Source organism: Vombatus ursinus, unplaced genomic scaffold (assembly GCF_900497805.2).
Source record: "Vombatus ursinus unplaced genomic scaffold, bare-nosed wombat genome assembly UNPS02014863.1, whole genome shotgun sequence".
Classification (NCBI taxonomy): Eukaryota; Metazoa; Chordata; class Mammalia; order Diprotodontia; family Vombatidae; genus Vombatus; species Vombatus ursinus.
Genome location: NW_020954641.1, coordinates 33,823,143 through 33,839,579, shown reverse-complemented (window position 1 = coordinate 33,839,579; position 16,437 = coordinate 33,823,143). Strand labels below are relative to the sequence as shown.

General features: G+C 44.4%; 1 protein-coding gene across 2 annotated transcripts in view; it reads right to left on the bottom strand.

Moving 5' to 3' along the window:
* Positions 1-16,437, bottom strand: part of DPYSL3 (dihydropyrimidinase like 3) — a 141,108-nt gene that overhangs the window by 68,844 nt on the left and 55,827 nt on the right. Inside the window, exon 1 of one of the 2 annotated variants that reach the window (XM_027841727.1) lies at positions 15,498-15,635. The exons of the other annotated variant lie outside the window; for it this stretch is intronic. Within the exon in view, the coding sequence (XP_027697528.1) occupies positions 15,498-15,536 (39 nt within the window). The 5' untranslated portion in view covers positions 15,537-15,635. Of the gene's footprint in view, positions 1-15,497; positions 15,636-16,437 lie in introns of those variants that run through there. 2 annotated transcript variants of the gene reach the window in all.

Below are 16,437 nucleotides of genomic sequence, written 5' to 3'. Positions count from 1 at the left end.
GGTCAGCATGAAGGTAGGTAAACCTGGATTTTAAGGGTTATGAAAAACAGGTGTGTCCCTCTTGAAAAAAATTGACTTACAGAAAAAAGGAATAAATTAGTGAGTGATTACTTCCACTTTAAAGAGGATCAGACACAAACTATTAGAGCTGGAAGAGGTTTTAGAGATCATTGGTCCAATTCTCTCATTTTACGAATAATAAATAATAGTATTAAGAGCTGACCTTGACATAATTGTGCACATCTACACAGCTGTAAGGTAATAAGGTAGAGGGTGATAGGATGACAAAAGAGAAATCCAGACAAATGTGCTCTCCCATGCCTGCCTCTGACATATACTGTCTGTGTGGTCCTGGCTAAACAATTTAACCTCCCAATGTCCAAGGAGAGGAAGGAGGGAGGGGAACAGGGAGGGAAAGGGAGAGAGAGGGAGGGAAAGAATGAAAGGAAGAGAAATGGAGAAAGAAAGGGGATGAAGGGGAGGAGGAGAGGGAAAGAGAAGGGGAAAGAGAGAGAAGGGGAGAGAATGAAAAGAGGGAGGGATGGGGACAGGGAGAGGGAGGAAAGGAGGAGGAGAGAGAGAAGGGGTAATGGAGGGAGAGGGAGAGAGAGGGAGAAGAGGGGGGAAAGAGGAGGGAGGGAGGGAGGGAGGAAGGGGGAAAGAAAAAAAGAAAGCAGAAATGGAGAAAGAAGGAGAAGGGGAAGAGAAGGGGAAAAGAGAGCAAAGGTAAAGAAAGGGAGGAAGTGAAAGAGAGAAGAGGAGAGAATTAAGGAAGGAAGGAGAGGGAGAAGGGGAGGGGAAGAGAGAGAAGGGGTAAGGAAGGGAGAGAGAGAAAAGGGGAAAGAGATGGAGGGGGAAAGAGAGAGCAGAAGGAAGGGAGGGAGAAAAGAGAAAGAATGAGAGAAGGAGGAAGAGAGGGAGGGAGGAATAAAGGGTGAGAGAGAAGGGGAAAAAATGAAAGGAGGCAGGGAGAAAGGGGGAGAGGGAGAGGGAGGGAGAGAGAGAGAGAGGGAGAGGGAGAGAGAGAGAGATTTTTCAAGCACTCATACCCATTATCTCATTTGAGCTTCACTATGTCCCCACAGACTTGCCCAAGGTCACACAACTAATAAGTAAATAAAAACCAAAAAATTTTTAAAAGCCGTCTTTCAAAAAGAATTCCATTACCAGGCTCATTTTAACAGCAAGCTCACTGTCTGTATTCAAGATTGGTTTCAATTTACAAAAACCTTTTCTATGCAGCCAACTATTCAGAAATACATTTATTATATTTGGTATCAGGGTCCACAGATCCTTGCCCTTCCAAGGCTATGAGTTCCCTGCTGACTTGACTCTTCCATACTTTTCCCCTCTCCTTCTCCCATATGACATTCTGTCCTTGATTGATGTACATTTCCATTCCTTTATAGTTACAGATATTTAAAGTCATCTACGTTTAGTCAATCACCGAAGAAAGACAGGCTCAATTCTCCTAAGGAAAAAAAGAAAGGAAAAAAGAAAAAAAGACAGGAAGGAAGGAAGGAAGGAAGAGAAAGAAAGAAAGAAAGAAAGGAAGAAAAAGAAAGGAAGGAAAGAAGAAAGGAAGAGAAAGAAAGGAAGGAAGAGAGAAAGAACAAAGGGAGGGAGGGAGGAAGAAAGGAAGGAGTGAAGGAGGGAGGACTATATCTACTAACAGCTATTAGAGGGCACAAGTCACCACTGCTCAACTTATCTGGGCAGCAATAGCAGGTGCCACAACTGCAGATAAGATCCTGAAGGGCCGGCAACATGGAGTGAAGATGAAGAGCCAAAGGTGATCAGCTTGCTGGGCTCCAGCCCAAACGAGACAGGAATCAATGTCTTCCGGTGGTAAACGGCAGAAGTGATGGGATAGGAGGAGGCCAGAAAAACAGAGGTGGTGGAGTAATGCGGCAAGGACAGAGGACTTGGTGTCAAAGGTCATAGTTTCCAACTCCAAGTCTGACATTTATTACCTATGACATTTGTTTACCTTGAAAGAGTAATTTCCCCATTCAGGGCCTCAGGTTATTCCTATGTACAATGGCAGGGACAGACTACATAACCTCCAAGGTCCCTGTCCTTCCAAAACCTCTCCACACTAGCCTGGGTTCTGTCACACACTGGCCTGGGTTCTGCCACACACTGGCTCTGTGAACCTGGGCTAGTTTCCTCATCTGTTGTCCTCAGTTTCCTAATCTGTACAGTTGGGGTAACACCCAAGCTATCTTGCAGAATTACTACGGGGCTCAAATGTTCTGGAAAAAATGCAAAATGCTACAAGCTCCGAGTGAGGAATCAGGTGCACAGGGTATTTATTTTTTAATGAAGAGCTAATAGCTGACATGGAAGAACAAGTGGTACCCTCCCACCCCTGAACTCCAAAACTAAGGCCATTTGTCAGGGATGATGTCAGTGAGTGTACGTGGGTGCATGCTTGCACGCCCACACGCTGTCCCTGTAAACAGAACAGTGTTTCTAGAACTATCCTACATCACTCCTGTCCACTAGCAACCAACCTCTGTCTGGCCAGTCTGTGGTCCATAAACAAGGAGTATTTGAAATGATTTCAAGTCAAACAGTGAATGTGAAAACAAAACTTTACTCATGGCTAAAAAGTCTATTAAATCAAAAGTGTGTATAGGCATGCGTGTGTACACACACATACATACACACAGACTGGAGTCAAAAGACCTGAGTTCAAATCCAGCCTCAGCCACTTCCTAGCTATGTGACCCTGGGCAAGTCACTTAACCTCTGTTTACCTTGGCTTCCTCAACTACAAAATGGGGATAAGAACAGCACCTACCCTCCCAGGGTTGTTGTGAGGATCATATAACCTAATATTTGTAAAGAGCTTAGTACAATGCCTGGCACATAGTAGATGCTATATAAATACTAGCTATCATCATCAAAGGCCTCAGAGGGAGCCTGGTATAGGAGGTAAAATAACAAGCCTGAAATCAGGAAGACCTAAGTCCAAACCCTGCCTGGGCCACTTACCATCTGAGTGATGCTACAATATCTCTACTAAGTCACAGAAGGTTGTGATCTGCCAATCAGACACACTCTCAAGAACCCTGTGGCAATAGTCCCACTTACAGGATCCTCTCCTGAGGCCCAGGATTAAGACTGGAGCATTTAAAGAATTACAGATTTAGAACTGGAAGGAATCACTGAATCCACCCCCCACCCCAACATTACTGATGAGGAAACTGATGCCCAGGGACGGGAGGTGACTTGCCCAGGTCAGACAGCTAGCTAAGTATCTGAGAAAGGCAAGAACTGAGGTTTTCCCGACTCCAGTCCAGATCTCAAGTGAGATATTTGTAAAGGGTTTAGCATGGTACAAGTACACAGCAGGTGCTTAATAAATGCTTATCTCTTCACTTCCCTCCTATGCCATCTACATAGCTTTAAACATATTCCCACTTAAAAAAAAAGTGAATGGGAAGTCATACAACTCAATTTTAAAGGAATACTCAAGGCTATTTTTACCAGCTGAGATGAAAACTGCTTGCTGCTCTGGGGGCGGCCAGCATTTCCCTGGGACGTCAGCAGTCTAGGTTCAATAGTCTGAGGCTGCCGTAAGAAAGCCAAGCTACCCAGCAGTAGTTTCACTACCCAGCTTGGGTGAAGATCAACAGTCCACCCAACACAACGGAGGAAAAAGTTAGCTACTTTTTCCTAACTGTAGCCTCAGATCTTCACAAAACTATGTTTATTTAAAGGAAAGGCTAAGATCCTGACCATCACATGAATGCTTGCTAAATTCACGTACCAATGTGTGCTTATCAAATGCTCTTTCTCGTGGGAGGGAGAACTGAAGTTAATTTTCCAATTTCTAAAGAGATATGTAAAACTGGGGACAGGAGGCTGGCTGAGTCAAAGGCTCAAACACACTGGGAATCTGTGAAACTACAACATCAGGTCAAATCAATGCCAAAGTTTAAAATACCTACTGTGTGCCTAGCCTTGTGCTAAGCACTACTGGGGAGCGGGGTGAGGGGTGTTAAAGTATATAAGAGAGGACAGGCTTTGTATCTTTACTACCTTAGTGATCTTGGGTAAGTCACTTCCCCTCTCTGAGATCCAGTTTACTTATCTGTAAAATGAGGAGACAGGATGAGATGATATTTACATTCTTATACTGCTTTAAATCTTATGATCCTTCAAGCCTTTGTCCTTGAAGAGCACAGCATATAGTTAGATAAAACACAGAGATAAACAGACATAGCACAGATCAACACAGAAATAAATAGATATATAGATATGTAGATATCTATACATCTAAAACAACTGAAAATACAAGACAACAGAATTGAAAACAATTTATATTTATATAAATTGCAAATTTCCAAAGCAAGTTCACTCCCAGTGGTCTTCTCCATGTAGCTGGTACTTGGCATTATTACTCAATAGTTTTATGTGTCTTGGTAAGCTCCCTGAAGGCAGGGTCTATGTCTTAAAATTCTTAACAGCTTGGTGTGGTTAAAACAACATTCAGCTGTGCTTCATGGTGCATGTCCTTGATCCCACCTTACTAGGAAGGCTGTGGTTAGTGGGTCTATATCTTGGGAGCTTCTGAGACTCATCGGGCTGTGGCAATTAGATGTCTACACTAAGTCCATCATTGATATGGTGAGCCCCCCAGAAGCAGGGGCCACAGGGTTATCTAAGAAGAAAACCAGCTTAGGTTAGAATTAGAACAGGTCAAAGTTCCTTTGTCAACCACTAATGGAATTGGCCAGTGAATAATTCTTGTGCTTCCAGCCTAGGTGAGATGGGGGAACTAGTCTTTTTTAAATGAACCAGTTAAAAAACATTTGACTTCGCTACCTTACAGAATATAAGATTGTTGAGGGCAGGGAATGTTTCCTTTTTGTTTTTGTACTTATCACAATAACAAGACCTTAGTAAAAACACTAAATATATTGTCAGGTCGGGTCAATATAGTGGTTCTGAGCTTTTTTTTTTCCTTCTTCCTTTTTAATCTTTGTTTCCAAGGAAGACACACTGATTGGATGGGAGAAATATTTGCAGAAAAAAGAGTTATGTAAAAACAAAAGGCATCAATGGAAAAAAAAAGTCGTGGCTCCTATAAGCAGATAGATGGGAATTCTGAGAATTACCTCCGGACTCAATCATATCTTAGTAGTTTCTACATGTCGAAATGCTTGTTAAATTAAACTGTTTTCAGACTCTTAGTGACCATGTGCAAGAAACAACTTCTCGGGGATCTGTTTTACATAATCTATAAAATGATAAAATTGGGGTGATAACTGCACCACCTCAAAAGATAGAAAGAAAAGTACTTCATGAGCCTTCCATGGAAATGTGTGCTATTAAAAGAGCAGATAACAGAGTTTGTGCAAGCACAAGATAAACCTCCTCCAATCTGAACAAACCTCAAGCAGAAGCCTGACAGGTGCAGGGGAAAATGTAAAAACGTGTGAAGAAATAACATTTTGTTCTAGTGGCCCATAAGATCAAAAAAGTGAGAAAGAGAAGAAGCCCAAACATAAGCCCAGTCTTCTTTAAGGAAAGATTTTGTCATGCAAATGCAGGGTTGATCTGTACTAATTGCTGCAAATGACTCTAATGATTTTATTTGCAGTTTATACAAGGGCATAAATAGGCCTTAATTAAAGGCATTATTTGTGTCCCGTTTCAACCTGGATCATGCTCCCAATTCTGCCCATGAGATGAATATCAGTATGAACTCCTTTAAGTTGGCGAAAGAAAGAAAAACAGTCTCATCTCAGACTGAATGTACCATAGGAAGGGCCCTGAAATTCACAGAGGATGTGTCCGGATGCAGTGGTGGGAGGGGAGGGAATCCTAGGGAGGAAAGGAGTCTTAGTAATGGATGGGTTCCTCCAGAAACACATTTCACCCAAAGCAGCCCAGGATTACAATAGGCCTTTGTTTGTGCTAGCAAGCCTTGCCAAGGCTGTTCCCCAGACATCAGTCTGTAGGCCAGTGGCTGTCAGGTCACATCTTTAACTCTTAGGAGCTTGGGGAACAGGACGTAGCTACTTTTAGTTGAGAGCAGTGAATGGAAAAACTGGAAGGAAAGTAGGGAAAAAGAGGACCCAAATGGAGACATTTCAGAGACACCCTCTTACCTCCAACCATTACTCACTCTACATCCCTGAAAAAATGGCCTTTGTTAACATTTATGGAAATCAATCAATCCATAAGCATTTATGAAGCGCTAACTGTATGCCAGGCACTGAGTTAAATATTGGGGAACCAAAGACAACAATGAAACAGTCCTTGCCCTCAAAAACTTATATTTTTCGGCAGGGTGGTAACTAGCAGTTCAAACTCTTGGGACAAACATGTCAAAATGAGCCTTCCTGGGACAAGCTATGGGAAAAAATCTCAAGTAGAAGACCTCCCTGGGACCCAAGGCCCTATGGGGGGAGAGACTCCAGGACACTGTCCCTTGGGAAAAAACTGGGAGGGGGCTGATAGAAAGTTTGGTGACAGGCCAGCCTGGGCCCAGGAAGAATTTACCTGGGGTGTGGCTAGGTCTGGTATTTCAGCAAATGGTTCTAAGCAAGTACTAAGCTGACTAGTTTCTACCTGCTAAAGGAATACAAAAGCTGTCAGCACCCTCTAAATTTCAGCATCCTGAAACAAAACTCCAGTCATCTAACCCTAGTTACAGCTCCGAATGTATGGAATATGGATTTTTACCTTTACTATGGAAAATACTCTCAAAACCTCCTCCTCCTTTCTTCCTTGAAGAGTGTTCTTAATGAATATGAATATTCACTTTTTATAGTTCTCTGAGCAATTACCCTCTCTGTACTACTTTCTATCTCCACCAACGGTCCTACTATACCTTTATTAATATTATAAACGTGGAACCTTTGGATAAAAAATGACAATAACCTTTTTTCTCTTCTATGTCCTTTCACCTCCATCAGGGCTCTAGAGGAACCTAGGAACTTATTTCATCTTAAAAAGGCTTGAGGGATACACACAGATTATATCTAGCACATTATATACACACACATATATATGCATATACATATAAATATATAATGTACATATATAATGACTATAACCATGAAAAAAACAAAAAATATGAAACTGAAAACTGAAATTATGTAACTAAGGTGGGCTCCACAGAGAATTGAGAAAAAGTATTTTTCTCTTTTCACTGCAGAATTTGAGGAGTCTGAATGCAGAACACTAAATACACTGTCAGGTGTGGTCAGTGTGTCGGAGTTTTTTTCTTTTTTCTTTTTCCTTTTTAATGTTTGTTACAAGGGAAGAAGCTATAAGTGTCTATAGGGATATACATAGAAAACTAAATATAAATAATAAACAGTAACAATAAAAAACAAAAGGCATCAATTTTAAACAAGTCTTGGTTTTTATGAACAGACAGATGGAAATTCTGAGACACTAGTGCCTCCCCACTCTTTCATTTTCTATCATTATCATACCTTCTCCCGAGTAACTGCAGAGAAAGGAGGAAGGAAAATGGACAAAGGCAAGGATTGTGGAACTCTGGGTGTAAAGCTAAGAGAAGGGAGCAAGAGGACACAGTTAACAGAGAGAGAATGTTTAGAGGTGGATCTCATTAACTATCAGAAACCATCTAGAAATCCCATGCCCTTGTTTTATAGATGATGGACCTAAAACCCAGAAGTGAAGAGTCTTTCCCAGGGTCACACAGCGTGTCAGTGGCAAAAGCAGGATTGGAACTCAGGTCTCCACAGTGATTTCCCCCCCCCCAACCCCAAACCCCTACACTACTAAAGAAAAAGACTATCATCCATCTGCTGCTCTGGTCATCTATTCTTTTATGCCCCTTATAAAAAAAAATCTTCCTTAATATTTCCATTTCAAAACATTCCTGTTTCCTTCCTAGTTAATTGTTTGGCTCTTCACAGGAAAAAAAAAACAAATGAGATGAAGGAAACAATGAGAAATGTCTTTAATTTAAAATGAGCTCAGGAATAGGGTCTTAGGCTATTACAGAGATCTCCCTCTGGCCCAGATCTGGGTGTGTCCAGTTAATTAATATTCCTTAGAATGACTTTAGGAGAATCAAGAAATCTGGCTTCTGAAAAACTGGCTTTTTCTGGGGAAAGAAAAAAAAGATAAGAGGAAAGGGGCCACAGAGGGCGGTGTCCAGTCCATTTCCAAGGCACATATCTGCATGAAAGCACTACAAGAAAATGTTATCTGTTTTTCTACCTTGTAACTGACCACACTGCTCTGGGGGTAATGCCAGAAATTATCTCAGACAACTGGCAGCAGCAGCAAAGCATTGGCCCTATGTGAAGACGATGCTACTGACCCACTGTCAGTAGGACCCTTGTTCTCTGGTGGTATTTTTTTCAGCCGTGGTGAAGGGATTGGCCTGAATCAGCCCCATTTGCCAGCCTGGCTCACCCTGGGAAAAACAGCACAAACTTGGGAGACAGCTCTTGTGTCTTAACAGGCACAAAGTCTATGGGGATGGAACATGGCAGGGAGGGGAAAAAACACTAGCTAGCTGTCAGTGAGACCCAAGTCCCATTTGGGATTTCAGGCATTAAAAGGCCTCTTCAGGCCTCAGTTTCTTCATCTGTCCAATGCAAAGAGCACTGACACCTTTGTGACCACGGCAGGTCATCACGGTACATGCAGAAGAGGAGAACACAAGATCTGGAATTTTGGCCTTGAATCCTGGCTTTGCTGCTTACTAAGCTGCATCACCCTTTAAAAGACCAAATCACTTCCCCTCCCTCCTGGTTGGCCTCAATTTCCTCATCTTTATTTAGAGACTCTAATATAAAAGAATTGGTCTACATGATTTCTAAAGCCCCTTCCAGCACCAATATTCTGTGACCTAAAGTTTATTTCAACCATCCAAATGAGTCATCGTTGTTTTAATGTATATGTAACTATCAGATATCAAACTAGCAACCTCTGTTTTCACCATATGAAGCAGAAGCCAATTTTCTATTATTAGTGGCACTGCTCTCTCACCTGGGCCTCCCAAGTCCTTTCCTTGTTCTCAAGGGTTCCGTGTTTGGCTTGGGAAGAACCCCTCAGGTATAAAGAATAAGATGAAGGAAGTGAACATTAACATGGGGGTGTAGCCAGAAACTAATTAATCTTTGCATTAAATAGACATGAGTATTCATCGGGACTGGAATTCATTTACTAACACAGGGTTCTCATATCCCTATGCCATTATAAATAGTCATTTTGGAGCAAAAGGGTGTGTCTGTGAGGAAATCACACTTACAAAGATTTGTTTTCTTTATATTTAATAAACTACGATGGAGTCAGAGGACATTGGTCTGAGAGGAGGGGCACCTAAATTCTTGTTCAGTCATTTTTCAGTCGTGCCTGACTCTTCATGACCCCATTTGGGGTTTTCTTGGCAAAGATACTGAAGCGGTTTGCCATTTCCTTCTCCAGCTCATTTTACAGATGAGGAAACTAGGACAAACAGGGTTAAGTGACTTGCTCAGGGTCACACAGCTAGTAAGTGTCTGAGGTCACATTTGAACTCAGGTCTTCCTGACTCCAGGCTCAGCTCTCTATCTGCTACACCACACCTAGCTGCCTGGAGTCAGGGAGTTCAAATCTTGCCTCAGACACTTAGTGACCCTTAACCTCTATTTGCTTCAGTTTCCTTATCTGTAAAATGGGAATAATAATAGCACCCACTTCAAAGGGTTGTTGTGAGAATCAAATGAGATAATATTTATAAAGTTCTTTGCAAATCATTAAAGCACTCTACCAATGCTAGCCATTATCAGCACCACAGGTACAGTGTTCTTAGACAAATTTTGCTAACCTTATTATTGAGAACAACCACACAATTCACCAGAACTAGAAAGGGATTCATTAAATCTAAATGAGATTTATACAAAGATTTCCCTCAGATATTTCGGTTCATCTCTCATACTCTTCAAGTCTTTGATTAACTTTTGTTAATGTGAGATGCCTTGGAGGGAGACAATCGGACTTGATGATTCCTCTTTTCAATCAATCAACAAGCATTTATTAAGCACCTACTACTTAGCTAGGCATTGCACTAGGTACTGGGGATACAAAGATATATATGAAACAATCCCCACCCTCAAGAAGCTAACATTATATCATGGAGACAACATATTAAAAAAAAAAAAAGGTAATTTGAAGGAGAAGGCATTAACACAGATGCAGGGGAAGGGGTGGGCAGGGATCAGGAAAGGCCTCATATTGAAAATTATGTTTGCACTGAGCTTTGAAGAAAATTAGGATTATAAAGAGGTAGAGATGAAGATGGAACAGAGTGCAGCCAGCACAGCATAAAATCCCCATTTTACAGATGGGGAAATTGAGACTGAGGGCGTATTAAAACACTTAACCCTATGGACCTCAATTTCCTCATCTGCAAAATGAGGAAGATGAATTTGATGACCTCTCACGCCCCTTCCAACTCTAGGTCTCTGATCCCATGACTCTAAGGTTACAGGGTAAGTACAAGCCTTCTGAGGTCCTCTACTTCATCCCACAGCCAATAACCTCAGAGACTGCTCTAGAGACCTCAATGTCTTTTTTCTTTACAAAGACCTCCAAGAAACGGGATTCTGAAGTCGACTTCTGTATCTGGTTCCAATCTCACATTTCCCCTCACAAAACACTTCAAATAAATCCTCTGTATTTCCACACTCTTCTTTGCCTTCCAAACAACCAGACCAAACCCTCAGAGTGATGGTCCAAACCAGGAGGTGTCACTTAAGTGGGAACCCCCCCAAGGACTACACTGTGGTCCCACATGCCAAAGATGAAATCATACATCCATCATGGACAAAACCCTCAGAGTATTTAAACAAAGGTCTAACTTAACTCCCTGCCAAGGTCGTTCAGCAATTGCAGACTTAACTCTCCTTTCATTTACATCATTCATTCATTCTCTTTCTCCACCCACAAGTATTATGTGCCAGTCATAAGGTCACAAAAGTGATACAATTCCTGTCCTCAACAAGTTTACATTCTAAGTCCCCAGAGTAAGTTATATCACTCAGTGATAGTGCAGTTCATATAACTAGGGATGAGAGGGGAATCAGGAAAATCACTAAAGCTTCATCTCTGTGACATTAACACACAATTCAGAACCCAACGTGCTCTATTATGTAATCAGGGGTATTAAGCATGCAGAGCCCTTACTGGGTGATAAGTAATGATATAAACACAAAGTTTAGATAAGACATAAACCTCTGCCCTCTTGGAGCATATTATAGTCTACAGCAAGGATGAGAAACCTAAAAGAAATAACTATAATAGATAAAATGTTCAGAGTTATATGACAAAGTGCTAACATGAGGTCTAAAAGGGGGAAGGTCTTTATTATTTAAGTGAAAATCAAGGAAGGGCCACCTAGGAGGGATATCACTTGACCTAAAGACTGGGTAGGAATTCAACAGATGAAGAGGGAAGGGAAGGGTGTTACAAACATTGGGAATAGTGAAAGAAAAGCTTTGAGTAAAAATAATAATAATTTTAAAGGATAAGAGAGGCTATCAGCAAACAAGAACAAAGGGCAGTTCTTTAAGACTTAGGAAAAATCCCCAATTCCCTACCCTCCACAATCATGCTTTGCTGTTACAGACATCTGAATCCAGCTGGAATGGGACCCTTGAGAGGATAAGGTGCAAAAGGAGTTCTGCCATTTATGCAGAGAGTCTCAGAGGGAGCATCTTCCCACCATCATATCATGCCTGCCCCACCCTGAGCTGCACCAAGATACAGACTGCATAGGCGGAGCAACTGGCCCAACATCTCCAGCTTCTAACATTTCAAAGGAAGATGTACAGAGATGGCAGAGCCTAGGCTAAGTACTCAATGGGGACTCTCAGAGAATTCAATTCAATACAATTCAGCAAATTTTTTTATGTGCCAGATACAAGACTGGGCACACAGTTCCTGCTCCCTAAGAGCTTACAATAGATATGGCATGCTGTATACAGATTAGCATGAGACAAAATAGGATGTGATAGGCAGAAAGGAGAATTTAAGACAAAATTCTAGATTTTGGGGGGGGGAAGGAAACGGATTTTCAGCTTAGACAATCATGAAGGCTTCATGGAGAAGATGGCACCTAAGCTAGTTCTTGAAGGAAGACAAGGCCATCAACAGGTGGAGCTTTGAAGAGAATATATTCTAATTTGGGGGAAATGGCCTGTGTGACAATCCTGAGGCGTCAAGGGTAGGACAAATTGGGTGGCAGATATTAAGCCAGGTGGGGTGAGGGTTGGAGGATAGAGTTCATAAAGAGGAGTGATGGGTAATAAGGCTAGAAAGGTAGGGTGGGGCCAGACTATGACAAGTCTTAAATGCCAGGTTAAGGAATAAAAAAATAACCAACTTCTAGAAATCAAACCTCTCCATCAAAGTACCAGCCCCAAACTCCTAGGCCTCTGATGAATGGGTTCCACATCAACAAACAGCCTGAGAAATTGGTTCCCAGCCTGGCAAAAATCAGTCACCATGCCTAACTTCAGAGCTATCATTCCTTGTCCCCAGGGAGGTGGCTTCATTCCCAGGGTCTGTGGCCAGGAGAGTAGTAGAAAGAAAAAAGGATGGAAACCGGGTGGCATAAATGTTACTTTGGTCCAAATAATGGGGGAAGAGGATGGAGAAGCAAGAGAAGTCAAGAAGCTGGCAGAGACCGCTGGGAGGCATGAGGCCAAAAGAAACTGCACCCATTTGACTGCTGTTTCACTGAGAGCCTTTGGATGGTGAGGGTGGAGCTGGCTTTGAAGAAAATTAGCACAGAGAGCACAGAAGCTAAATCCAAATCTCCTCACCATATTCTGAAAAATATTTTGGGGTTAGTATGGAATAGAATCTATTGGAAGGGTGTGTCTAGCCTTCTCAGATTTCTATGTTTGTAAGGCAGTTTTTAAATCTTGGTCAATACAAGTATATGACCTATAGTTATACAGGTTATACATGCACATACATCTATATATAAAACATTAAAAAAAAATCCTTTTTACATGGTGCCCATTCTCTTTCTGAAAAACAAAGACAAAACAGGAAAAACAAATTTCTAGAAGCACATCACTTGCCTATTAAGACCAGCACCCCACCCTTTATTTTCTTCATCTAACAATGCCCATCTAACAACTGTTGTTTTAGCTTTGGTGTTCAAGACATCCTCACCACATTATAATATAAAGCTTGCCCAGTCCTCAATCACAGATTCTACTGGAGACAGGAGACCTTGAGGCAAAAGGCCTAAATCCAAACTCTGAGACTACATCTCAAGGAGATGTCTGGAGAGAGTCAAAAAGGAACCCCACCCATATGTGTGTGTGTTCTACTCAAAGACAAGGCATCCCCTATTAAAACCTTTTCATCTTTCCTCAGATGTGTCATGAATGGTGGCCCTGGGAGTGGGTGTGGCCTTCTATGCTACCCCACTGGTCAGAGCCCACAGGAAAAATCAGGCTGGCTCTTGGATTGGCCAAACGTAATAATTACAGATGTGCTGTCTATTCCAAGCACAAGAATGAGCAGGGATCACGATGTACTGTGTGTAAAGCACTGCAATGTATGAATACACGTATGAATCTTGAGCCAGCACATACATGTAACATCTCAAAAGAAAGCAGTTCTTTCCTGGGTTCTGCAAAGATTATAACCCAGAATAAAGGTTACCTCTCAATTACCTTCATTTTTCAGTGATTCACGGATGTCTTCTACAATGCTCATTCAACAGTGACATCAATTTGAGTGAGAAAAAAAACGTCAGGAGTAGCCTAAGACTACACATCCCCTAATATTTCTGAATTATTTGAGTTAAGCCATGCTGGCAAAGATAGAAAGGAAAAAAGCTTTGGTTCCAAAACCTAGTGCTTATTTCAAACTTGGGCAGAACCCTGCAGCAAAGGACTGATGGCTCTTCTGGCAGGCTGCATTGCAATTCAAATAAAGCACGAATACAGATAAAAGGTAATATGGACATCAAGAAGTCGGAGACATTTCACCCGGTAACAATCTGAAATGATCTCCATTACCTACGGTGGATATGGGCACAATGGCAAATGGGAGCCCCCAAAGCCCCCCAAAATCAGTGCGCTTTTAGGAAATTAATGAGCTGATAACAGGTAGCAGTAAAACCATCAAACATCTGCAAAGCCATTTCTGGTGCCTGGGTTTATCACTTCCTTTGTTCGCCTTGCAAAGATGGAGCAGCCAACCAATTCCCCCCAGTCCACACCCCATCCCACAAAGGTTTAATTAAATTCATTCGAAACAAAGCACAGCTGCCTTTCTTGCTCTAAAACCAAAAACAAATAATACTAAAAATCCAGGTCCACTGGAGGCCAAGAGAGTCGCCCTACTATTGCAATATTCCGTTTTCCCCGCATCTACGATAAAGCAGGGGTGGGGGCCAGGTCTCTGGGGATGGACATGGCCCACACCTCATGGGAGATATAGATCCTGTACCTGACTATTGCATCCACCACCCCGCCCTGGCCACGCGCTCCGGCCACCACCCTCCTCCCGCCCTTCCACACACAAAGCTAGATGCACCGCTGTACAGAGGGTAACAAACTCAAATCCTGGGTTTAAAAAAACAAAAGCAAAGAACCCGCACCGCCCGCCCAGGCTTTTCTCAAATGACAACTGATTTTAAAATAATTCGCGGTTAGCGCTCCGGGCTGGGAGAAGAGAAATCCGGTTCCTATTTTGTCCTCGTTTGTTCCAACCCGGCACATGACGCACCAAAACATGCAGTAAAGAGAGGGGTGAAGAAGAAGGCCGTGCAAAGGGGAACAAAGTTGAAAGCTGCTTGGTCCTCCAAGGTGGGGGGGGGCTGGGGGGAGTGACACCCACGCTAGACCCTTGAGTGGGCAAGACTGGGAGCCGGGTGGTGTCCTCCCCCCCACCCAAACCCGAATTCCTGGCCTCACGCTTCAAGGAAGCTTTGCAGCCTCCAAGCTTCGAGGGTGTTAACCAGAATCCACCCCCTCCACCACCCCGCTCCAACCTCAAGGCCATCGGACCCGCGGACGTCTAATTCCCGGACCGCGACCCCCAGCCCGGGCTCCGGGGCGCGCGCGAGCTCCCGGGGAAGGAGCGCGAGGAGCGCAGAGCGGTCCGCTATCTGGAGCCCCGGCCCAGGAACCGGGCGCAAAGTTCCTGGGAGGGCTGGATGGAGTCGCTCCTTTATTAGTATTATCATTGCCATTACTATTTTTTTGCCTTTCCCTCATTGCCATTACTATTTTTTGCCTTTCTCCCCCTTGCCCAGCCCCGGGGCCGCGTGCCACCCCAACTGAGGTCCGCCTCCCCAACCCCCCCCCCTTTTCTTAACTTGCACTCTCTGCTGTGCCCCGGGGCCAGGAGCAGCAACTCGCCCCACACAAAGCCAGAGAAAGCTGAGATGAGAGAGAGGGAGGGAAGGGAAGGGAAGGGAGGAAGGGGAAGGGGAGGAGGCAGCGGCGCTGGGGCTGGGGCTGGGGCCGGGAGCCGGGGCTCACCGTGATCCGGGGGATGTTCTTCTTGCCCTGGTAAGACATGGTGGGTGGCGGCGGTGGCTGGGGCTGCTGCTGCACCGGCGGCTGCCTCTCCGGCTCCGGCTTCTCGCCCTGCGCTGGCTGCTCGCACCCCCGCCCGGAGATCAGGTGAAGAGAATGGTGCGCTCGCTAGCTCCCTCGCTCGCTGGCCGCGGCCGCCGCCTTCTCCTCCCCCTCTCCTCTCCTCTGCCCGCCCCCCCCGCCGGGCTGCCGCTGCCGCTGCCGCTGCCGCTGCCGCCCGAGAGACAATAGCAGCCCTCTCCCTGCGCCCCTTTCACCCCGACTCCACACTTCTCCCCCCCCCTTTTTTTTCTTTTGCAGGGCCAGCTGGGACCCAGCGAAGCAAGAAAGGCCCAGTCTGCGCCACTCCTCCCTCCTCTTCGCCCTCTTCTCTAATGATTTTCCTCCCTTTGCCTTATTGCATCTGCCTCACCCAGTTTTTCTTTTTGTGTATGTGTGTGTGTAGATGTGTGTGTGTGTGTGTGTGTGTGCAAGCGAGTGCGTGCGTAAGTGAGCCACCTTGGTGACCGCCAGGGGGCGCAAGACACGGCGGACACGGGCGGACCGCGAAGGAGACGAAGGTGGGGTGGAGTGGGGTGGTGCCGGCGCGCAGGCAGGGGGCGGGGGCTGTGCTGCAGAGAGGGACGGGGGCGGGGGGGGGCAAGCAGAGGGCAGGTAACTGCACTGCCTAGTAACTGCAACCCCCCCACCACGCCCTTGGACCCCCAGCGGAGCAGAGCGGGCACTCCGTTTTCCTTCCAAAACCCGTGCGCCCAGAGCCCCCTTTGCCTTGGCAGGATGCTCCGGCAGGCAGCCTTTGTTACAAGGTTGGGCGGCACCGCCTCTGCTCCCCTATAGCCTCATCAGTTCATTCCTGAAAGTGTACCGAGGGATGGGCCGGGGA